This window comes from Emys orbicularis, chromosome 5 (assembly GCF_028017835.1).
Source record: "Emys orbicularis isolate rEmyOrb1 chromosome 5, rEmyOrb1.hap1, whole genome shotgun sequence".
NCBI classification, from domain to species: Eukaryota; Metazoa; Chordata; order Testudines; family Emydidae; genus Emys; species Emys orbicularis.
The window spans coordinates 17,108,469-17,134,021 of NC_088687.1; the positions used below are offsets into that span (position 1 = coordinate 17,108,469).

The window sequence follows — 25,553 nt, forward strand, 5'->3', positions numbered from 1 at the left end:
ACCAGTGCTTAATTTGTAATGAAAGCAGGGCCAGGGCTCAAGCAATTTTTTTTACTTTCATAACTGACACCGCAAAAGCCCCACGGGGCCAGGGCTCGAATTAAGCACGGCGTACAAGGTTAGATACTGCTAGGGGTGTGCCCCACACTGCCCAGGCGGAGGCCGGACAGACCGCGCTGCGCCACGCGCTCATCCAGCAGCAGCCGCGCAAGGCCGCGGGGTGTCTCCGCACAAGGGGCGGGGCTTGCCGCCGGGGGTGGGCGGGGCCTGGCCGGTTGCTAGGGACGCGGCGGCCTGCGGCGCGGATGGCGGCGCTGGAGGCGGACGACGCGGGGGCCGCCCTGGATCACCTCATCACCCAGTTCAATAGCTACGACGATTACTTGGACTCGCAGATCACCACGCAGGACCTGTTCTACCTGGAGGTGGGCGGGGAGCGGAGGGCAGGGGGCGCCGCAGCCGCGGGGCGGCCCGAGACGGCACAGCTGGTCCCTCCGTGCGCCCCAGGCAGCCCCCCCCATGCAGCATTTCTCCTAGTGCAGCCCCTCCCCCAGTGCAGCTAGCCCCCCATGCAGCCCTTCTACCAATGCAGGCTCCCAGGAAACCCCCCTAAAGCCCTTCCCCCGTGCAGCGCCCTCATGTTGCCCCCCCCAGCCCTTCTTCTAGTACAGCCCCCCCCCCCAGGCCCTCACCTATCACCCCTTCCCCCGCTGCAATTATTTTTAATCAGATGTTTCCCCGCAGTGTTCGCATCACTAGGTTAGGGTTTCCAAGGACCCCGCATGTGAAATTGACTATAAACAAAAGTGAAACTGACTTCACGGAGTCCTTTTCCCCCTCCCACTGAGATGGGAAGTATAAACAAGAACATATAATAATGAGATATAAACTGGATGGCTACAATTCTTTCACTCCCTAATCTGTGGTGGTCATAGTAACAGGGACAGAAATTTGCAGCAGGTGACTTGACCTTCAACATGTTCCTTTACATTTTAGAAATTGTTGCTTGTTTATAGATGTTGAGTTTTATTTGAAGTTTACTTTCAGTTATTTCTAATATATTTATTCCAGGCAGCTGCCTATGCTGTCTCGGCCTATGGGGATTCTATTGTTGGCCATGTTGCTCTAGCTGTGTCCTCCCTAGGATATTAGAGAGACAAGCTAGGTGAGGTAATATCTTTTACTGGACCGACTTCTGTTGGTGAGGGAGACAAGCTTTTGAGCTTATACAGAGCTCTTCTGGGCCAGACCTGAAGAAGAGCTCTGTTTAAACTCGAAAGCTTGTCTCTCTTGCTAACAAAAGTTTGTCCAATAAAAGATATTACCTCACCCACCTTGTTTCTCTATGGGAATTCTGCAAATACATAATTTGGGCTTCAAATTGGTGGACTGTGGGGAATTACTGGTTATTAGGATAATTTAATAGTGAAGCAATTTTTCCTCTTAGTTTCATGCTTATCATTAATTTTAATTAAGCCTACTAAGGAACAAATATGGGCCTGATTCTGTGCTGTGGAAGTTAATGGCAAAACTCCCATTGACTTCAGTGGTGAGAAATCAGGGACTGTGTTCCAGCATCACTCCTGCATCCCTCTGAAATTGCTGGAGGTGTTGGATGTCTTCCTGAGAACTGTAATAAAACATGGGGAATAATTTGTATTAACGAAATGTATTTCACAAACCCTCACCACTATGTGTGTCATCTCCCCGATGTATTTTTTTCCCTTTTATTCTCTGCCATGTTTATTCTTAAGTTATGTTTCTTGACCTCCTTTTCCATTTTCTTTCTTTCTTTCTCCTTTTAGTCTATGATTTTTTCCCCCCACTACATTTCTCCTTGTGGAAAAATTAACTTTCTTTTTACATGTTACAGCAGCATCCCTTCCTTTTGCATTATGTTCTCTTGCATTTCCCTTGTTTATTTTCCTGTGTTCTATTTTTTCTCCTGTTTTCACTGCATGCCCCACTCTCTCCATTTGTTCATTCTTCCCTCTCTTCTCCCACACTTACTCTCCGAAACTATTGAGTGCTTAGTACCTGGTGCTGAGTTGGAGAAGGTCGGTGGCTAAGACACTAGTCTAGAAGGTGTTGATTCAATTCTGTGCTTCCTCCCCCCCCGCACACACACTTCGTAGCTTATCTTGGGCAAGTCACTTAGCTTTTCTGTGCTCCATTACTCGTCTGCTAAATGGCAGTGGTAGCACTTCCCTACCTCACAGAGGTGTTATGAGGATAAATACATCAAAAGATTGAGGCGCTGAGATAATATGGTAATGTGGGCCCTATAAGTACCATAGATAGCCAGGGATAAGATCAGAACATATGGGTTTGGGAGAGTTACATAAGGTGGAGGGAAGTAACTTCATGGTAGAATCAAGAACGGAGAGGACGTGGCCTAGGAGCCAAAATGGAAGAGCAGATGGGAGAATGAACAGCAAATGACAGCTGAAGAGTAGTGAAATGTGCTAGAAATAGGATGGAAGGATAAGAATTAGGTAAATTCAGCTGGAACAGGGAGTTAAGAGCTCCACTAGGAAGCTAATTTTCAAAAATAGATGTATTGCAAAATTAATAAATCTACCCAGTAGCTCCTCCCCAGGAGAAATATCAAACCCTTGACTGAGATACGAAGTAGAAAGGACACGAGGGACCATTGACTGGACTGTTTTTTGCCTTTATTGTTGATTAATGGCATATTTGCTTTGAGAATTCATCGTAAGGATCATTCATGTTTATCTTCTGTTTCAGGTAAATACTAAATCTAACTGCATCTCCACTATCATTAAAAGTTATGTCCTCCCGTAGAGAAGGAGCCATAATGCTTTTTGAGTACCTGTTTGGTGGAAAAAACAAATCCTCTTTCCAAGTCAGCAGTAGTGCTATCATGTTTCAGTGACTTCCTTGAAGCCACAATCTGTGATGTTAGCAGTAGCAGCTCTTCTGTGAAATCCTTAGTTGCTTTCTGAGTATTTTCAGTATTTGATACGTCATAGTCATTCATGCCCAGCTTTCTTGTTTGTTATAAAAAGTATGCAAATTTATTAATATTGGCATGGGAAATGTCAATACTGCTAGAGCAGTAGAAAACAGAGGAGGAGCTAAAGCTTCTTTAAATCCCAAATATGCAGCTCTTTATTTTGTAGTTTTATTAAACTTTCCAAAGTCATTACGAGGAACTTACCTATACTACTTCTGATTGTGTTTCTTGTTCTTCTAGCAGTTATTTTCTGACACCATCACCAATAAAGGAAGCCAGGCTGTTCTTTCAGATAAATGTTATCAAGCATTAAATGCTAAAATTTGTGTAGCCCCAATGTTACGTACATTACAATAGAGATGGAAAATTGCAGTCTTTTGTTGGTTGCAAGTCTAAATGCTAGAATGACACTTTGGTGAAATGTTTGCAGCAGCTTGTGCACACGTACCATGCTATCTCACCATCATTTTAGGGTGCCCATCAGACCAAGAGAATCTTAGGCAAAGTCAACACCAGGCATACGTTGCCAGTATAGTAGTATACCAATATACTGTGCTGGCAAAGCACTCCTAGCATGGACGTAACCGACAACTGACTGTGTTGGCAAAAGCCCCTAGTGTGGACGCAGCTTATACCATAAAGACCGTGCTTTTTGGAGGGATAGCTTACTCTCATCTCTCCCTCTCCGAGCAACATAAGCTATACCAGCAAAAGCGTAGTTTTGCGAATATAAGCTGCATCTATGCTAGGGGGTTTTGCCAGGACAATTATATTGGTTACAAAGTCACATCTCCTCAACCGCTTGCTGGCATAGCTATATCAGCAAAAGTTTGCAGTGTGGACATGGCTTTAGGCAAAAACATTGAAATAGCAGTTTTTCTTCTTACTTTGTTTAACGGTAAATGCCCTCGATCTAAATGTGTTTTTTTTTTTATCGGGATAAATATTTTGGTTAGGGCTGTAATGTTTTACTGAAATACTTTTACCAGTGTGGAGGTACTTTATATTGGTGCCTTATACAGGTATAGTTTATTTCTCTTACTATATAGGTATAAGCAATACTGGTATGAAATACCTTACCATTGTAATTGCATCCCTGTTAGAGGTGGGGTGTTATTGTACCAACTAACTATGTACCGTTATAGTTAAAGCAATATAACTTGTGTGTAAACAAGCCCTAAGGACAGTATTGAAGCTTGTCAAGTCCAGTTTTGTGAAGTAGAGATGGGGTGAAAAGACGAATTTTAATGGCCTTTCCACCCTCTTTATCTGTGAAGCTGAGTATGAGACAGAATTAGCCAAAACAATGTTTTATTCACTGGCTAACTTCAGCGTGCTGAACTGGTCCAGAAATCCTTTGCAATGAACATCGGGTTGTTTGTTATTGTTTCTGTATGGACTCTCCATTTAATGTGATTATCATCCAACTACAGAAGAATTGTATGGCCCCAAATACAGGTATCGGTCCACAGTTGCAAACTGAGACGACGCTTTGGGGCTGACTTGTGCAGCAACGTTTTCTGATGTGTAAAACAGCAGCAAACTGATTTCTTAGGGGAATAAGACAAAATCATGCAAAGTAGATCTTCTCATGTCCAGTGCACGTGTAGAATGATTTAGGCTGGAATTGTCAAAGAGGCCTATCACAGATTCATCTCGGTTTGCAACTGTAGGTAAACATCTCTGTTTGTTGCCATACAATGCTTCTGTAGTTGGATGATAAACCCTGGCTCCTTTAAGGGGAATCAGAGCCCGGCCTACCCGTTACAGGCTCCTTTAAGGAGGACAAGCCAGTTTTGGACACCGTGTAAGCAATTAGCTGCCAACCAGCCATCTAGGCCAGTGGTCTCCAAAGTGGGGGTGCGCGGCAGGAGGAGCTTTTTTTTTTGCTTCGGCAGTTCGGGCGGGAGTCCGAGCGGCTTTTTTTTTTTTTTTTGCTTTGGCAAAAATGGTAGAGCCGGCGCAGCAGGGGGTGCGTGCTCAAAATTTTTTTACTGATGGGGGTGCGCGATCAAAAAAGTTTGGAGATCACTGATCTAGGCAGTTGACAGTTACTACAAAGTTTCCAGAGCTTAGTTGCAGGGAGGTGCTCCTAGCAGGGCCAGCTCTAGGTTTTTTGCCGCCTCAAGCTCCAAGAGCAGTGTGACGTTGTGCAGTCTATATGGTTTTATAAAAACTTGATAATAAGTCAATATAATGTAACTGGGATAGTTTTAGAGAAAATATGGTAATAAGTGAATATAACGTAACTGGGATATGCTTCATGCAAAAGGTCTCTTGTAAGGTATCCTTACAAAGCTTATAATCTACTGAGTATGATCATCTGATTTGTATAAATGTACCACTCTTGTATCTAAAACTAGAAATATAAAATGTAACTCTGAGGGCCTATTGTAATTATGTAAAGTGTGGGCCATTAATGATGGTTTGGAATCTTGATGACTCCCATTAATCAGGACCATTGTCTGCAGATGGTTGTGTTTACCTGTTAGTCTTCCTGTATATGTGTGTGCTGGCAAGTGGGCAATGAAGTCTTGCAGTGACATGTGATCATGTCACCTGAACTGGAATCCATCTTTAACCTGGTGCTTTTCCAGTGAGGGGGGGGTGGAAACCCAGAGGGACAAAGGGTTCCCGCCTTATGCAAAAGATATATAAAGGGGTGGAACAGAACAAAGGGGAGAGAGGAGCCATCATGTAGAATCCCCTAGCTATCACCTGAGCTGCAACAAGAGCTGTACCAGGGGAAAGAATTGTGCCCAGGCCTGGAAGGTGTCCAGTCTGAGAAAAAACTTACTGAAGCATCTCTGAGGGTGAGATTATCTGTATTCAGTTTGATTAGGCATGGATTTGCGCATTTTATTTTATTTTGCTTGGTGACTTACTTTGTTCTGTCTGTTACTACTTGGAACCACTTAAATCCTACTGTCTGTATTTAATAAAATCACTTTTTATTTAGTAATTTACTCAGAGTATGTATTGATACCTGGGGGAGCAAACAACTGTGCATACCTCTCTATCAGTGTTATAGAGGGCGAACAATTTATGAGTTTGCCCTGCATAAACTTTATACAGGGTAAAACGGATTTATCTGGGTTTAGACCCCATTGGGGGTTGGGCATCTGAGTGCTAAAGACAAGCACACTCCTGTGCGCTGTTTTCAGGTAAACTTGCAGCTTTGGGACAAGTGATTCAGACCCTGGGTCTGTGTTGGAGCCAGCCGGGAGTGTCTAACTCAGCAAGACAGGGTGCTGGAGTCCTGAGCTGGCAGGGAAAACAGAAGCAGGGGTAGTCTTTGCACATCGGGTGGCAGCTCCCAAGGGGGTTTCTGTGATCCAACCCGTCACAAGCGGAACTGTCCAAGCAAAAAAAACCCCACAAAACCTCCGAGAGCGCAACTGCCTGGAATGCCGCCCCTGGAATTGTGCCGCCCCAAGCACGTGCTTTGCTGGTGCCTAGAGCCGGTCTTGGCTCCTAGAGAGACAAGCTCTCAGAAACTCTAGGAGTAGGAGGACGACGAGGATTGCAATCTTTTTGCCTCACCAAGCTGATAAGTGAAAGGAGTAAGTAAAAAGGGGTCTGCTGGGGATAAACTGATTGAGGGCTCTAGCTGGCCTGAAGCATAGCCCAGCTCCAGAAGGAGAACTGTGGCTTCCTTATCTGAAGAGTGTGAATTTTTTTCCCCATGGTAACCCATCTTGGGGAGGAGGGCTAGGGACTCCTGAACTTGGGAGAGGATGCTTGTTGACATTAGCCCGATGGCCACAAGAAGGGTTGGAGTTGATGGGTCAATGAGGAAGGACCGGGGGGGTGGTTGTACTCTGTTAAAGGAGTTAATAACTGAAACCCCACAAAGGTAGGGTTACCATATGTCCTCTTTTTCCCAGACATGTCCGGATTTCGGCACTCAAACCCCCGTCCGGGGGGAATTGCCAAAAAGCCGAACATGTCCGGGAAAATGGCGGCTCTGCTCCTCCCCTGACTCTTCGGCTCTGTTTAAGAGCCGAGCTGCCCGAGCGCTATGGGCTTCAGGCAGCCCCCTTGCCTCCGGACCCCAGCCGGAGCTATGGGCTCCGGCGGCGCAGGTTCCGGAGGCACGGGGGCTGCCCGAAGCCGGTAGCGCTTGGGCAGCCCGGCTCTTAAACAGAGCCGAAGAGTCAGCGGAGGAGCAGAGCCTCCGCGACTCTTAAACAGAGCCGGGCTGCCCGAGCGCTACCGGCTTCGGGCAGCCCCCATGCCTCCGGACCCTGCGCCGCCGGAGCCCGGGAGGGGAAGTGCCCGGCCGGGGGCGCGGGGTCCGGAGGCATGGGGGCTGCCCGAAGCCCAAGCGCTACCGGCTTCACGGTTTGCCGGGCAGCCTTCAGACCCTGCGCCCCCGGCTGGGCGCTTCCCCTCCCGGGCTCCAGCTGCGCTGGGCAAGCGCCGGCCGGGGGCGCAGGGTCTGGGGGCTGCCCGGCAAACAGTGAAGCCGGTAGCGCTCCGGCAGCCCTTTCCCCGTGGCTGGGAGTGGGAGGGAGGAGGGGGCGGAGTTAGGGCGGGGAAGGGGCGGAGTTGGGGCGGGACTGGGGGGTGGGGAAATGGGCGGGGCCAGGGCCCGTGGAGGGTCCTCTTTTTTTTTTATTTAATAGATATGGTAACCCTAACAAAGGAGGTAGCTTGTTCTCAGTTCCATTGCAAGAGGGAAAGTAAGAGGGCAGCAGGCCTGCAAGGCCATGCCACAAGGGGAGCCATCCTCTCACAGGGCCAAAGTGATTTAGCTCTCCAATCTCGATCGCTTCAAGACTTCCTTTTGGTAGAGAGCTACTGATCCTCATTTAGCTTCTGAAATCAAAGTAAAACCTGTCAGCCTTTCCTGATCTCTGAAAAGTTGGCAATGGTGAATGGGATGGAGGACAGACATGGTATTTCCCTTTGCAGTTTGCCTGTCAGGGTTTATTAGGTGCCCATACAAAAGGATATGCCCCATCCCTCAAACTGCTGCCTCCTGCCTGGCGCTGAACTCATCAACTCTTCGTAAGTGGTTGGGCTGCTTTCCTGTGTAGTGGGTGTTTTAAATGTCTAATTTAGAGCACAATAAAACCATGAACTAGCTGTTTTAAACAAGAGACAAACCTGAAAATGGCCTGGCAGCTTGCAGGCAATGGTGGAGCCACATTCTGTGGCTGAGGAAAGAAGATGAGAGGCCTTCCGAAAACTTAACACTTAAGCCGCTGGTTTGCTGATCCCATAGCTTACCATGCTGACCTATATTGTCCCATTGTTTCCTTGTACTCCCTGTTTGGTCGGTCTGTCTGTCTCCCTCCATCAGTTGTCTGTTATCATACACTTAGATTGCAAGCTGTATGGGGCAAGGGCCATCTTGTTCTGTGTTTGTCCAATGCCTAGCACAATGGGTCCAGGTCCATGACTGGGGTTCCCCAGTGCTATAATACAAATAATTAATAAAATGAGACAGATGAGGAAAGTCTGCAAGCTTTAGGCTACTCCTGATGCTATCTTTTCTCCACTGTGTTATGGCTTTTCATTAGCATACCAGGGATGGTGATAATATCAAATATCTGCATTGTGGTCTCCCAATAGCAGTGAGGCCCAACTACAGAACCTGCAGCCTACAACTTGCAGGCATGCCGCAGTGCTTGTTGGAGTCCCACTGACTTCAATGGGGCTGTGTGGGTGCAGCAGTTTTCCTGCACACTCAAAGATTGATTTATTTTATGGTCAGAAGAAACCATTATGGTGGTTTTGTCTGATCTCCTGCCTAGCACGTGCTATAGAATTTCACCCCAGTAATTCCTACATCAAGCCCATAACGTTGGGTTGGGCAAGAGCATATCTTAAAAGTTGAACGTGGCAGGAAGTGGCCATAAATAAGAGACAACCTGTCTTCAAGGACTTAAAAGTCTAAAAGACACAAACAGGCAAAGGATTAGGAACAGGCATATAGCTTACAAGCAAATTAATATAGTGAAGAATTGGCAAAATAAATGAGGTGGTGTCATGATGCTGGTATGATGATATGAAATGATAATAGGGTATGATATCATGGAAAAGGCCAGGTCAACCAGTAGAAACTCAGCATGGATTACACAAAGCTCATGTAGCAGCAATTACTGAATGGCAGTTCTTGACTCTTTCTAGTCTAATATTTCAGAGCATAGAGATACCAAATGTACAGAGCTTCAGAAAGCAGAAACTCAATCTCTGAGTGGTAAGTTGTCAAAGGACTTGCTGGCTCTGTATTAAAATATTATTTACTGGCTTCACATAGAGGGTTTTTGCTTGTGCTTTATGAAAACTTAGTGTCTGATGTATCTGAGATCTTTAAACTTAATTATGTCTTCAAAATTAAAAAAAAAGAACAGGAGTACTTGTGGCACCTTAGAGACTAACAAATTTATTTCAGCATAAGCTTTCGTGGGCTACAGCTCACTTCTTCAGATGCTTATGCTGAAATAAATTTGTTAGTCTCTAAGGTGACACAAGTACTCCTGTTCTTTTTGCGGATACAGACTAACACGGCTGTTACTTTGAAACCTTTCAAAATTTTAATACATCATCCAGGTACCAATATAGGTACTCATCCAGTGCTTTGTGTGTCCCTTTAACATAAAAAGCGGCAGAAGAGGAGAAAAACTAATATAGAACTCAGTTAGTTCCACGGGTGGGAATCGGGACCTGTTATTCCCTCAAGGGGATGGATTAGCACAGACACTGAAGGGTCAGAGATCTACCAACACACCCAACCCAAGAATCCACAGGAAATCCCATCCCTGTGAATCACTGGAACACCCATATGGAGTGCCTATTCCTGTGCTCTGTATCCTGAGCTCTCCTACCCCTGGTAGGAAGGTCAGCTGACTGGTTGTGCTGCCACTAGCCTCCTGGTCCACAGCTAGACTCTTCTGCCACCCTCCGAAGGGAGTAAGAAGCAGTGGCTCAGAAGCTAGTGTGGGGAGCAGCACTAACTTCCATGGGGGATTCCACCCCATATTTTACTTCCCTCCTCTGTTACTCCCTAGTTCTGTTCGATTTCCTCCCCTCTGCACCACAGAATAGAGGGAAGTATCTTCTTACCTATTGTGACTCAAGTATATGAACTGTCTGTTGATAGGTTGTTCTGGTCTCTTGCCACTAGGTGGAAGCATTAGTTCACTTTTGTATTTTGTTTCAAAGCTCATACTAAAGGAAAGGAGGACACACATACTAGGGTGACCAGACAGCAAATGTGAAAAATCGGGACGGGGTGGGGGGTAATAGGAACCTATATAAGAAAAAGACCCCAAAATCGGGACTGTCCCTATAAAATTGGGACATCTGGTCACCCTAACTGAAGCAGATGTGGGATGGTGACTGTTGTGTTTTACAAAAGTATGTGCTCATTGGGTCTAACCTACAGCCTTAAATGAAGTTTTGTCCATGTAAGGACTGTACATTCAGACTATATATGCTTTCCCTTTCCTCACAGCTTTTCCCCTTCTAGACCTTATGGATAGATGAGGTTATGGGGTTGCAAACTCTGCAGAAAAGGGAGCAGCAAAATGCACCAAATTAGGGGACACACTTTCAGTGACAGAAAAGCAGCTGTGGTTAATTTTGACCCTTAGCCCTCAATTCTATGAGTACCCCTTCATATTGGTACCACAGTCCTGGGAAGCTAGAAAGGGAGATGAAGGAACCAGGGAGCAGCCACTGGGTATTGCATAATCCCCATTCTGAATATAAATCACCCCCAAGTTGCATGTGATCAGATCTGCAGCTCAGTTCTTCTTTATACAGCTATAAACAACCCCTAGCTGAAGTTTTGGGCATCCAGCTCTGTAGAGTTTTGTAGCTATGGTGGAATGTGGAGTTCAGGGTGCTGTGCAGAGACCCGGCACCGCCCCCTGAATTCTCCTTGCCCTGCAAGTGGCTGGGGAGCTACATAGATCCTGAGATTTCCATATGTTTAGGGGACTGAACTCCTTGCCATTTCCCAGAGATGGGAAATTTCCACTCTAGAGATGATATTTTAATAGCAGAAATAATTGCAATTAAAAAAACAGCGCAAGATATGATGTATGAACAGAGTTTTCTCCAAATAGAATGTCTTTCCCCAAAGTTTTCAGTGAGGCATCAGCAGCTCTTTAACTGTAGAAATTGATTAGCCACAACTAGAAATCTTTATTTACCCATCAGGAGAGTTTATTTCCTGTTCTGCTTCCTGGGGCTATCCTTTTCACGTAGTCATAATGAGGATGGTGTGGACATAAGGGAACGAAAAATCACTGATAGAAGGGATGGATGCTAACCTGAAGTGATGTTTCCATACCTTGCTTGTTCCTGGCTTGTAAACTTTTTAATTTTAGAAGTAAAAAAAAATCCTTTTTTCTAGAGATTTTTTGTTGGTGGTGGTTAAATTATTGTTTTCTGAGAAACAGCTGACTCTTCCTTGCTCCTTCAGAATGAGGAGCTGGCTCGCCAGCTGGTGGAGCTGGGATTCCGGGGAAGCGGTGAGGTCCTGAAAAGGGAAGAGTTTGAAGCAAGAAAAGCGGCAGCAGAGGCTTCAAGACTCTCTGAAAGAACCCAGCAAAAGTAAGTGGATGCATTTAATAGAACATCCAAAGTGTGGGATGGGGAAAAGAGCCCTCTTGATAATTTGTTATGGTCTTTATAATGGGCAGGGTGGGGCAGGTCAGAGTTTATGATTTCTTAAACTTGTATGAAGATTAGGGCGTGGAAGAGCTGGAGTCAAGTTGCTGTAAGGCCGCACAGAACGTAGAGCTCCTAATTTTTAAAACATAAATAAAAAATATAGACATATAAGGGGAATCCAGCTATAAAATTGGTGTAACAAATGATTAAGCAGTATCAATTTCCCTACTTGCATCCTGATTATATCCTGGACTAAAGCAGAGCTGACATTAAATTAACTTGGAACTCCACGCTGATGTTAATTGTAACTTGTTTCTTGCAGAAAAATCACTTACCCCGGATTTTAAGGCTGGGACTTCTCAGAGGTCTCTAACTGAGTTAGGATCCCAGGTCTTCCTGCATTTCAGTGGAATTTGGGAACCTAACTTCCTTAAGCGCTTTTGAAAATCCCTTTTCTCCTTTTATTTTGCAGCACCAGTACTTTCAGTAGGTGTTACTTCCAATAATAACAGGTCCTGCATTTGGGCAAGTGTAAGGTCATAATTCTACCTTCTAGATTATAAATCTTAGGTAGTCCATGATAGGTCTGTCCATCACCATGAAGTAAACTAACATAGTCAAAGTACAAGGACATATGAGGATAAAAGGCAAGACTAACAAATCTATATAGAGAGAGAAACGACAAGAGCTTGCTCTTTTATTAGAACATAGATTTTTCAAGTGTTATGGATAATTGATCTTTGGACATGCTATTCTTCCATCAGTGCACAAGGGGTTTACACAGAAAGGTGCTTTGGAGAAGACAGTTACCACACTAGTGGGCACTAGGAAATAATAAAAGCTGCCATTAAAGCTCTTAAGAACAACGCACATGCACTCTCCATGTGCTAGTGGAAGATCAGACTTAAAAACCGTGGTTTAGCTCTGTTAGTTAGGGGGATATAAACTTATCCTCAGGATATAGTCCATTTTACCTGGTAATGCAGATGTTTTTCACCAGATATTTAGATCTTGGAATTAATAAACTAGGACTCATAATTAATATGAAGAGCTGCCAATTTTTATTGATCACTTTCCCTCTAGGTGGATGCATAGTATAGTGCAAACTAAATATCTAAAAATCATGTTCCAACATTTCAAGGGTTATTTTTATAAAATCTGAGATTGCGTCTGTGGGCAGAACCTCCCTATTACCTTTCTTTCAAAATCCTGGTCAGGAATATGGATGGGAGCTGAAATGAACTTTGTTTTTGAGTGTAATCTCTAGTATTGTCTATTTCATGTAAAAGATTAAGGAGTTTGAAAAGATACCTTTTAAGAGATGTTACTTCAGCAACAATTATAATACTCGATGCATCAATCTTTAATTTATTCTTTCTATTACAACCCTGGCAACAGGTACATCCACACTTTAAGAATTGAATAGGGGAAACTTGTTTGGCTAGAGTGTCCCTGTGCCAGGAACAATATCTATGGGACAGGGACATGATCACTGAGAGAGAAGATATGGTCTCAGGGAGGTGGTCTGGGGGAACAACCCATACTGCTGATTGTTTTTTAGAGCCCAAGACTGAGGTTCTATGAGTAGGATGGGCTGCAACTCCTCTCCCTTCAGTAGTCATGGCCAAGTTCATCTCAGCCAGTCTCTCCCTGAGATCCAGCAGATGCGATTACTGGGAAATGTAGTTCCCTGAGCAGCTGTGACATGAGCTCTAGCCGGGGCAAAGCATGCTGGGGCTTAAGGGGACTACATAAATAGCATCCTTCCAGCAGACAAGGGAGGGATTGGTGGTACTAAGGCATCTCTGCAGGAAGTTATGGACAAGGAGCCCACTCCTTTCCTTTATTTTTTTCTTATCTGATAGTGTTTTTACTTTGTAAAGACTTTGAGGTGGACCTTTTAGCAGAAGAGCCGATCTAGTCTCAAAAGACTGGAAAACACAATCTCTAACAGGAGAAGTTTAGGTATGAATGTGGCTTTATTTGATATATATATATATATTGCCCTGCCCCATCTGTTACTTAGAGTTGTGAAAGTGCATGCTGTTGTGTGGATACTTGGATACCTGATCATATCACGTACTTGGCCTTTTTCCTTTCTGTTTTACCTCACTTTCTGTTCATTTGGACAATCTGTAATTCTTCATCTTAACCCCTTACTGACTTGCATTTTACTTGCCTTAAGAAAACAAATGAAAGGAACAGCTCTCTCTGGAATTTATCAAGTCATGATGTAGTGTATAAGTTAACTGAAGTACCACTTACGCATGATTATACAATACTGCCCTGCCCACGTAGATATTCATTAGAGATATCAGAAGTAAGATAAATTTGCATCAATTACTGCCAAATTAAAAATTCTGGTATTACACTTGAATGGCTAATCTTACTGTAATAAAGAAATAACTGGACAACTTAAGTATACAGTATATAAAGAGAAAATGCTAGTGGATGACAAAAGTTTTGGCTTCTTCTTCTTCTGATATCAAATAGAATTCTTTAAGACATTTCCTCCACTGATTACTTTCCTATAGGGTAAAGTAGTGCCTTTCTAAACCGTGTTACAAAACATAATGTGAATAGCCAATTTTGTTATCAAAATGGTAGTTAAATAACTCAATAGTGTGATGTTTATTCTTGGTAACTTCACTACTTTACTGAAAGGAAAAAGTGGCATATGATAAATTTGTTGCTAGATCATTAGATTGTTTTTATATCTTGTGTGGGTTAAGAGCATCTGTGCTGCATACTTACATACTACTGCACTCTGCTCAACCTGGTGGTGTTATACAATAGTTTCCTGGAAGTTTGTAATTATCCCAGTCATAGGATAACTTTTTTCAAATGAACCAAGTTCATCGTGTTGCACATGGAGGAATTAATTCAGGGTCAATAGGGAGGTTTTAATGTTGGTGTAAAGACACATGCTCTATGCTGCACTATAAGCTTGGAGAACTCTCTGGCCTGTTAGGCACCAATGATCTTATTGTGCAACATGTGAAGTCAATAGCAACATTACCATTGACTTCAGTAGATCCGGGATTGAACCGCAAATAAACGTCCTATCTTTATTCAAATACTTCCTGAAATCTTGCTTATCTCCCAAACCAATAGTAATCACCATGGAAAAATATTCCACTTGGAGAGATTTATAAAAGTAAATTTGAAACAAGAAATCTGTGATCCTACTTTTCTCTCCACTTCTCTCTCCTCCCCTCCACCTCATTGCATAATGTCTATCTTCCATCACCCTGATCCATCATGGTCACTGCTGCCTTTACTGTTTGTTCAATCTAACTTCAGTTTGTAAGCCTCTCAGTTGGGACTTTTCTCAGGTCGGAGCTGGCTACGTTGCACTGCTCTGCTTGTGTAGAACAAATGGAAATCTAATAGTTCTGATCCTCCTCAAGCTTCCTCTACAAGAATCCCTGGGTGGTATGGAACCAGAGCAGTTCCTCTACATCACTCTTCTCTGGTCCCCAGTACCTAAGGTGTGACTGGGGCATCTTTAACTTCTTATGATCCCCCACTGCTGCTTGGGACAGTGGACTGCTGGGTCTAAATTAGAGCATTTTAGATTAGGCTTTTTAGAAAACAGTACTTCCTGCTAATTTTTCTTCTACTGCTTGACAAATATTGAGTACAACTGCATAAAACTCTCTGGCTACACAGAGTTATTTCCAGTGTTGTTTTGTATATGGAATTGTTCTCCTGAAAACCCTTAGTTTCATCAATAAATAAGTCTATCAACTACCTTGAAAACTCTCCCTCACTGGGACAGTGAAGGAAAAGCAAAAACTCTACCATTTCTCCTACAAGCACCAACTTTGGTGAGGTATGACATCTGCATGGGCTTTAAGTTGGAGTGCACTATTTAAAAATATTTTTCTAATGAGTTCATCCAAACCCCCCACAACTTGATGTATCTAAACTGCATAAATAGCCCTAGCTCTTTCACTCAAGGAAACCCTCTTACCTTTGTACAAATAGCTAGCATGGAAATGGAAGCAATGAAATGAGCTGAGAGAAAGCATTTCATGCTGTGTTGTGTGAATTACTACTGGGTTTCTCACTTTAACTTTCAGTGGGGGTTAGGCACCCAATTTCTTTAGAGCCCTTTGAAATCCTCAGCCTACGTGTTTCACACTGGTGGCCTGACAGCTAGCGTTTTGCTTAGCCGTGTGGAAGGTGCGATATAGAGAGTTTGCATTAGATTCTGGAGTGCAGTGTGGGGAGTTTTAGATACTGGCTAGCCATGCGTGCACAGGCTACCTGAAAGAATTCAAAGTGATAACATTTTCAGCAATACCGGGAGAATCTGCTTGCATTGGCAACATTTCTTACTACAGAAATGTTACAGGCACGGCTATACACAAGACTTGATACAGGCAAAAATAGAAGCTTGAAATGGTGGTTGGATTGAAAACATCTTGGTTTTCTCAACTGTCCACTCAATAGGGTGACCAGACAGTAAGTGTGAAAAATCGGAATGGGGGTGGGGGGTAATAGGAGCCAATATAAGAAAAATACCCCAAAATCGGGACTGTCCCTATAAAATCGGGACATCTGGTCACCTATGCTAATATGGCCATGAAGATCCTATGATTCAAAAAGATTCTTGTTTGATATGAAGACAAATAATAGAGGTATTGAAAATATCAAGACTTACATCTGGCAACTCTTGTTATATAAAGTAGTAGGTCACTAGCTGGAATACTTATCTGACCTTCTGATAGCTCAAAGTGCTGCACCCGCTTGTTGCCTGGAGGGAAAGGGTGATTTTTTTCTCTCCCTCTCCTCACTGACTGCTTGGAAGGAAGAATATAGATCCTGGTGGGTCTGATCCACTAGCTCAGCACTTCCTCACAGCCAGGGCCGGCTCCAGGGTTTTTGCCGCCCCAAGTGGCGAAGGAAAAAAAAAAAAAAGCTGCGATTGCGATCAGTGGCACCTCCACCGCGCCGTTTTCTTCTTCGGCGGCACTTCGGCGGCAGGTCCTTCCCTCCGAGAGGGACTGAGGGACCCGCTGCCGAATTGCCGCCGAAGAGCCCGATGTGCCGCCCCTTCCCCTTGGCACCTGCTTGCTGAGCTGGTGCCTGGAGCCGGCCCTGCTCACAGCCTTACATATGTCTAGCAGTATGTGCTGGGACTGGTACTTCATTTCCTCTATCAGGTCTGCGAACGCCTATATCTTTATATATATTAGCTTAGTTTCATTTTTCTAGGGGCTGATCCAAACCACACTGAAATCTGCGGAAAGGCTTCCATTGATTTTTCAGTGGGAGTTGGATCAGTCCCTTAGAGCATAGGCATCAGTTTGACTGTTTATAAACAGACTTATTTAAGTTCTTTGAAAAGTCAATGAATAGTCCCATGCAAACTTCTACTATGAAACTACTTATAGTGGCAGTAACATTATGATCCTCTGTACAGCATGAAAACCAGCCTTTCATATCTCTCAATGAGTTCCCCAGAAACGGGGAGATATTTCCCAGAAACAGAGATTGCCATATTATTGAGGTTGTCTGAGTTTCTGTGGCAGTAGATCACGTTTGCTGCTCCTTGTAACTGCATGCACTTGCACAGTTGGACTGTAAAATCATGTGGTGCTGGTAAATATTACAGCTTCTTGTGGTAACCTGGTGTAACCCACACACCTCTGGGTGTGGTGTTTTGTCCCATCTAGTGGCACCGAGACCACTTAGAGAGAGAGATATAAATGAGTCTGCTCTACAGCCTTAGCTTTTAGCTCATGCAGTAGAGGCTCATGCACTAAGCTGCAGAGGTCCCAGGTTCAATCCCGCCTGCCGATGACCAGGGTCTCTCAGTGTTACACTGGCACATAGACTGAACATCCACAAAGTGAGTATCCATTCCTGTACCAGTGTGTAGCGACAGTTTAACAGTAACTTTTGTCTGAAAGACCCATCAGAATACCTAGACGTCTGTCAGGAGTTCTTCCTATTGTGGCGCTTCTGAATCAACTTGTTGTAAAAACGTGTTTCTTCCAAGCTGCACAAAATAATTTCTATGAAAAGCTAGGTTCGGTAGCACAGATTTCAGAAAGCATAGATTACAATTGAACTGCCAGGCTGTGTTTTGCATATACAAGTTTGATCTGTAGGCAACAATGATTTCAGGACTCGTTTTCTTTCATGACATTGTCAACGCAGAGCCAAAAGAGTTTTTAAAGGGGGATCCTCTTGCCCCATGATGATCCCCTCTTCAAAGACTAACGGTAAAGACACCTTGACTAAGTGGATAAGATGTTGAATGCCAGTATGTTATGAACTAGGTAATATTCCTGTGTTTGAACACCTCAGGACTCATTCAGCTAGAAGTGTAGCTGCTTCATTGGCATGTATCTGCAATATACCCTTGCCTGAAATCTGTAGGGCTTGTATGTGGAGTTCAGGCTATATCTGCACAAATCATCTCTCAACATGGCATCAAGAGCAGCTGTTAGTTTCAGGAAGACAGTGCTTCAATCCCTATTTAATGAGCAGGGCTTCTCAGCCCAACTCCTCACAGAGGTCACTGCAAGCTGCACTAGTCTCCTGCAGTGGGGATGTGCAGAGGCAGTGTCATGATGGAGTAATAGGAGTTGCTTATCAACTTTTGTTCCCCAAATGTGTTGCATCCACACAGGCATGTTGACCCTTTGTTTCTGAGCCAGCTATTAATGTGAGAGAGAGGTAAGAGGAGAACTGAGCTGGGTGGGTTTTTATACCTTCAGTCTCTGCCGTGTTGGAATCAATAAAATTGCCTACAAGTGATTGAAACTGGATCTGTGGCTGTGTTGCTAGGCATGCAGTTCTTAAAGTGTGCCTCTGTGTGAAGCAATACCTCTTTAGAGAACAAGAGTTACAGTTGGTAAATAATCCTCTCTCTTTCTCTCCCACACACAAACACACCTTCTGTTAGTTGCTTGTGACTGTAACAACTAGCTTATCACAGATAGCATATTCCCTCTCTGTCTTTGATTAAACAAACCAGGTTATTAGCAATAATATGCACAAACTGTATGGCGTAATGATTTGAAGTGCCAATATTGCTGAAACAGAGATTGAAATAAATCAGTAGGTGTAGTCAATGATTCAAGTTGAATTTCTGGCACGTGATGAGTTCATTAGTTACCGTTTCCTGCACTGCTGTCTGTTTGCTTTAAACTCCTACTGGTCACACTCTTTAGTATTAAAGGGGCATTAGATTGTATAAAGGAGTTACTAAATGATTAATGTTATAAGCATGTTACAGACATGAGTGGTATGTGATGGTTATAATCACATCAGTAGGAGGTAAGATGATAAATGGCTATAAGTAACCTATCAATCTATTGGACTTTCACAATTCTATAACCATTTATTATTAATCTTTTATTAAAGTACCCTTCATATGAGGTGTAACTCTTCCATCTATATTTGACCGTGGTTATGGAACAGATATTAAGTATTGAAATTGAATCCAGCAGATGCTTTGGCCTTCTCTTAAATTGAGCTGCTAATTATGACAGCAATTCAAACATAGGTACAGAGAGATTTCAGCCCTCTTTGTGCATTGTTTTTAATCGATCTTTTAATATCCAGTCATTAGCTTCAGTTTGCAATTGGTCCTGGAAAGTTTTGCTACTTATGGTTAATACTGGCCAACTTTACCTTTTGTGCATAAACTGGGTTATTGTAGTAATTGCTGAAAGTGCAGATTATTTTATAAAGTGATCTGAATATCGAAAGGTTATTCAGATCTTCAAAGCTCTAGCCACAGGATTTTGCTTTTTACAAACATTTGTTGGATTTCTATTACAGATGGAAAATACAATATGCAATGTTGCAATACATGGATCTGGATGATCTCTAGAAATGCTCATGGACCAAAGGATAAGTCTTGAACATCACATGTTCTTAGCATCTGATTCAAATCCCAGTGAAGTCAATGGGAGTCTTTCCATTGACTTCAATGGGTTTTGGATCAGGCCCTTAGTTGAGCAGCGCTAAAAGCATTTGCAAACAAGTGGAAAAATAATATTTGGCAGTTTTAGTTCAAATTAAAACACTTTGCATTTTTTCCTTTTTTGAGTTCCACAAAAAGAAACAGTTTTCCACATGCCATTCCGAAAGTATGTTCTTGATAAGAACAAAAAAACTTCATAACAAAAAAGGCAAACCACAAAGTCATCCGATTGAAAAAACCGTTAGAGTTGGTAAGTAGACATAAATTACTATGTGCTATTTGGGGCAGGGACTGTCCCTTTGTTATGTGCATGTACAGTGCCTAGCACAATTGGGACCTGGTTTTTGATTGGCCTCTAGGTGTAACCACAAAACAAAACGTAATAATAATTCTATATGAAACTCTAAATATGTAAGAGTTGGTCAGGTCTGACACGTGGTGCTGCTTTCACTTCTTTGAAAACACCAAACACAGAAATCTCTGACAGCCCACAAAAGCATTCTTCACTTCCGGGATGTTGTATGAGAAACATAAAGTTGCATTCTCACTACATGTGGTACTGCCACAGGCTGCATATTTGACTCCCACTGACATCCGTGAGTTGTGTTAGTGAATGGAGGGAAGGATATGGCCCATAAAATAAAATTAAAAAAAAAGCTTATTGGCTAAAAATATTTATTTTAGGATTTGGTTGTCTGGTTTTGACTCTATACCTTCGAATGCTCTAAATTTCTCTCCTGATTGGGCAGGCTAAATGAGCAGCAGTTTGTAAGTGGTTATGCATGTTAAGGGCCAAATTCTGGCTTATTGAGTATGCTGATATAAGCTGTGATCTCACGGTCACTGGCACGTGAACCCGTTGCTGCACCTATGTGGTGCCCCATGGAAATCAAATGGGCACAGCAGTACCCTCATGCACTATCCATTTGCAGGGTCTAGGCGATACCAAGACATGCAAAGGATAACTGCAAATCTCCATTTCAGTTTTTGCTCAAGCTAGCAAGTCAGCAACATAGAGGGCATTGGGGGAAAGCTTTTCACCTTCCGTTTCACATAGCCATAGCCAACTCCATGCTTTTACATGCTTTGTACACATGCAAAAGGTGCCATCAGTTTTCTCTTACAAAAACAAATGGGTTTAAGTACGTTTTATGGGATACAAATTTCTCCCTACACAGGGCAAAACTAGGTCCTTGACTCTTCTCTTCCTCCTTTATATATATAAATAAAAATGTGGTGGTTTATATATATAGATACAGATATAATGCAACCCACAAAAATGGAACTTAAAAGAAAAAAATTATGTTGCTTTTTCGAACATTGCCTTGGATTTTAGTGTTGTAAATCCTCCCACTGAAATAGAGCGGAAAGAATTAAACACCAGGACCCTGCATTTATTAGCAGACTAATTCTTTCCATATATTTCAGTGGATGGAAATACAGGAAATGCCAAATCCCAAAGCAGTTATACATGTATAATGTTAAACGGAACATCTATAAACCAAAACAAAATTATTTTTTGGGCAGAGGTTGCTTACGTGTATGTGGATGCTTTTAAGGGCTTTTTTTGTGACAATACCTAAGGAAGAAAAATGGAACTAGAGCAGATTTATAATGGAGATCCAGTCTTTGACTATCCCTCTATCTTCTTTCTAGCACTAATCGGGGCTGTTGACTCTTAGCATGTGTGGTTAGCATAATTCCAGTACTGAATGCAGGTTGCACGGTGTTTACTGTGATTATAGGAGATCTTCAGTGGCACAAATGGCAGATAGATTTCTAAATCCCACAGAAAACCAGGAGCAGTTAAGCATTGAACTGCCATTTGTACCTTTAATAGTCTCTTCCCGTGTGAATCAGTGGCTGACTGCTCCTGCGGAGGCAGGCAGAAAGGAAGTGGGTAGGAGTCAAGGAGTCTGCTCCCACTTATATGGTCTCTTGTTTGCAATACATGTTCAACTACATTCTCCCTGTATTGGGCTCCTCTTCCCAAATCTCCCTGGCTATGTCTAATATGCCCCGGGGTGGCAACCATATAATAGCTCATGTGTACAGGGACTGCTGCTCCCTTTATGGACACAGGGATGTACATTGCCTCAAACAGAATAGAGGGATAGCAGGACCTTAGCCTCTGCTACTTCCATTCTGGCCCACAAATTGAGTTGAACACACAGAGGAGCAGACAATACCATTCTAAAGGATGGTACAGTGTGCACAGTACCACTGTACAGCAGGCCACTCTGAGGGTGTGTGTGTGTGTGGATAAACATCAGAATATTTAAAGGTTTGTTTTCTGAATTTTGACTTTTGCTCATCACGAGATAAATCATGTTCAGGAAAATAGAATAAACTACAACAGCATTTCCTAGGAATAATTTACAGTGGCCTTCGTGACCGAGTGAAATTGCTTTTTCAGCAAGTTATTTAATTTTCCTACAGTCTCCACCTACTTTTCCCTCCCTGCAGGGAAAAAAACATTCCTGAGCATAAACCAAATGGCAGGATTGAGGTAGATTTCTAAAAATTCTTTTCTTCTTTCTTCTTCTTCAGCATAGTTGCAGGAAAAAATCTGTACAAGATAGATATCTGTGCCTAACAATATAGTTTGAGGAATAGATACATTTTCAGAATCTCAAAGAAACATGAGAGGATGTAGCTTTCGATTATGCTGAGAGTACAACATTTTCATGTCTTGTAATGCTGCTTCTCTTTCTACATACATACTAGCTCTTTTTTGCTTGTGTTGTTACTTGAAATTTCAGTGATTCAGTCTTAAAAAGTGGGTGGGTTTTGGAATTTCCATTCTGCTTGTAAAGCAAGATTTTGCATAAGAGATGAGCATGTGGATCAGTTTTGTCAAGTCCTCCAGTATAATTACAAGAAAAATAATCTGCAGTGTCAGTGGTTCACTTTCTCCTCAGAAGGCATCGATGTTTTGGGCTGTCCTTCCAAAAATTGTGAATTTTCTGCATTTAATGGTATTTCCAATAAAATATTTCCATAATTGAGCCCCATACTTCAAAAGCTGAGCCCTCTGTCAGGAAAATGGACCCATTAACTTCCATTGCTACACAAGCAGTCATTCAAAGTAGGTTGTGCAGATCATCATAACATATTTCCTCTACTTTCTTACATGCTTTGATGAGCAGTGAAATAGTTAATACTGAAATCTCAAGTATCCTTGTTTGAGTTGCCACCCATTGTATTGTTTAAGGCTTTCTGCAAACTCAAGCAAATCTCAGTCATCAGTTATACTCAGGTCATGTTTAAGGTTTTTTCCAAACCTGTAACTACGAGACACACTCTAACTTGAAAAAAATGAAAGCTGAGACTCCAGAGAACAGTCCTCCTGGCTACTTGAGGGATGGGGTGGGAGCATGCCACACCCCTTGGATTTTTGGGCTATAACTGTAAGGACAGAGGAAAACTCGGATCTTTCCACTGAGGAGGCAAGAGGACAGCATGCTTGTTTCATGAACAGAAGATCAAAGCCAAGCATGGCTGTAATACTCTGGAAGGATCTTGAGTGATCTTTTGCTCTCTCTGACATGACAATGTCTTATTAGTTAAGTTTAGGCTTTAGTATGTGTGTTAGGATTTTATTTTCTACATAACCCTTTGTTTCCAGTATTTTGCTTGTTATCATTTGACTCTCTGTTCTTCGCCTGATACGTTTTGACCTGCTTTCTCTACAAATAAATCTAAACACTGTGTGTTAAGTGGAGCTGCATTCTATGGTGTAACTGGTAAGCTGTGGTCTGTTCCTTTGGGGATAGAGGATCTGAGAATTCTGTGAGCATCCTGTGGCTCAGGGGTTGAACACTCCAGGGAGATGCTTCGAGGATTGAGGCGAGAGAGCATAGGCGCCGATTTCTGCTTGACCCACCTCTGCCCCCGGCCCCACCCTGACTCCGCCCCCGCCCCGCCCACATTCCAACCCCTTCCCCAAAGTCCCCGCCCCAGCTCCGTCCCCTCCCTGCCCCTATTCCGACTCCTTCCCCAAATCCCCACCCCGGCCCCGCCTCCTCCCCTGAGTGTGCCACATTCTCACTCCTCCCCTCTCCCTCCCGGAGCTTGCTACGCCACCAAACAGCTGTTTGGCGGCAGCAAGCGCTGGGAGGTAGGACGAGGAGTGGGGAGGTGGCACGCTCAGGGGAGGAGGTGAGGTGGGGTGGGGGGGTCAGGGAGGGGAGCTTGGCTGCCGGTGGGTGCAGAGCACCCACTAATTTTTCCCCGCGGGTGCTCCAGCCCCGGAGCACCCCATGGAGTCGGCGCCTATGTGAGAGAGGTAGAGAGAGAGTGGGGCCTGCAGAGGCCTGGAAAGCAGAGTTTGTGTTGCCAGAGGGTGGTGGTGGTGGGGAACTGACCCACAGCAGACACAGGTAAGGCTTCCTCCTGTTAAGGCAGCGGTTCTCAAACTTTTGTACTGGTGACCCCTTTCACATAGCAAGCCTCTGAGTGCGACCCCCCCCTAATAAATTAAAAACACTTTTAAATATATTTAACACCGTTCTAAATGCTGGAGGCAAAGCGGGGTTTGAGGTGGTGGCTGACAGCTCACGACCCCCCAAGTAATAACCTCGTGACCCCCTGAGGGGTTCCGACCCCCAGTTTGAGAACCCCTGAGTTAAGGGGAGGTGATAGCAAGGTGCCTCCCAACCCGTGGGTATGTCTGCAAAGTACTACAAACGTACACGTAGAAAAGTGACACAGACATGCTGTCGGATGGTGTTTTCTGGAGATATAACTTAGGGAAAGCAGATAATATAGTCATTGGATGCAGCAAAATTAAACAAAAAAGGGGAGGTGGCCAAAAAGCTTTAATTCTTCCAGGAGTCACGCTGTCAGGGCTGCAGTTGATGACTCTGTGGGTGGGACTGAGTTTTTGCCCTTCCCGAGGGAAAGCATGGACAGAACTAGCCCAGTGAACAGTGCACTCTCTGCCTCCTCCACATACTCCGTCCCCTAGAGGGAGGATTAATGAGAAACATTGCCAAGTTGATCTTGTAGGGTTTTCTGGGCCCTCTGTTCCCATCAGGTAGGTTTCTTTCATGGGATTGTAAATTCTGGCTCTTATTATGTAATTTTGAATACAATGTACTACAATATATGGAATTTTCACTCCCTTAGTGAAGCACATGTATGCATAGATATAAGAAGCATGATTTCTTTAGAAATGTTATTTTCTTCCCATATACATTTTGAGTTCTATGGTTTTCATCTTATGTTTCCAGCAATCCGTAGCATGGATGACTAAAGATTCTTGGGAATGAGAATAACTGATCTGACACAAAGTTCTGAAATAGGAAAGTGGAAGAGCAAATAATGAAATGTAACTGTATCAGAACTTATGTTAAGCAGTTAGGGGCCATTCAGTGCATAACACACACGGCAGTTCTCCTAAATAGCACACTAAGGCCATGTCTACACTATAAAGTTAAGTCGACTTCATGTAAGTCAACATCGAGCCTCTGATTTAAGCAAGTCGATCTTGCATGTCCACACTGTGTCAGCAGAGTGCATCCTCACTAGCAGGGCTTGCGTCGATGCACGGAGCACTGCACTCTGGGTAGCTATCCCACAGTGCACGTAGCTGAGTGGAATTTTGGGTTGGGCTTGCAATGCCTATGGGACCAAAACATTGGCACTGGTGTGTGGCAGGGCAGGGGTGAAACCCCTTGAATGCCCTGCTAAAATGCTGGCTAAGCCCTGCTTTCGGGCAGAGAGGCCAGGGGCAGAGGCTCAAAGCAGCTGGCAGGGAGCCCAGCTGCAGGACCTAATGAGGGCTGGCTCACTGCAATAGACTGAGCTAAGCAGCGACAGCTGGGCTGAAGGCTGGGAGGGCTATAAAAGCCCTGAGCAAAACTCGGGAGGCTAGCCTGGGAGGGGACAGGAGGCTACAGCTCTGTCTCCTCACCACAGGAAGGGAGCCTCAAGGGCCAAGAGACCCTGGAACGGGTTAGAAAGGGGATAACTGTTGGGGGATAAAGGGGACTG

The 25,553-nt window shown here is 43.7% G+C and overlaps 1 protein-coding gene across 1 annotated transcript in view; it reads left to right on the forward strand.

Moving 5' to 3' along the window:
• Positions 1 to 305: 305 nt before the first annotated feature.
• The window catches only part of CFAP299 (cilia and flagella associated protein 299), a 404,541-nt gene continuing 379,293 nt past the window's right edge, over positions 306 to 25,553 (forward strand). Inside the window, exons 1-2 of the mRNA XM_065405676.1 lie at positions 306 to 425; positions 11,418 to 11,548. Coding sequence (XP_065261748.1) covers positions 306 to 425; positions 11,418 to 11,548 — 251 coding nt within the window. The remainder of the gene's footprint in view (positions 426 to 11,417; positions 11,549 to 25,553) is intronic.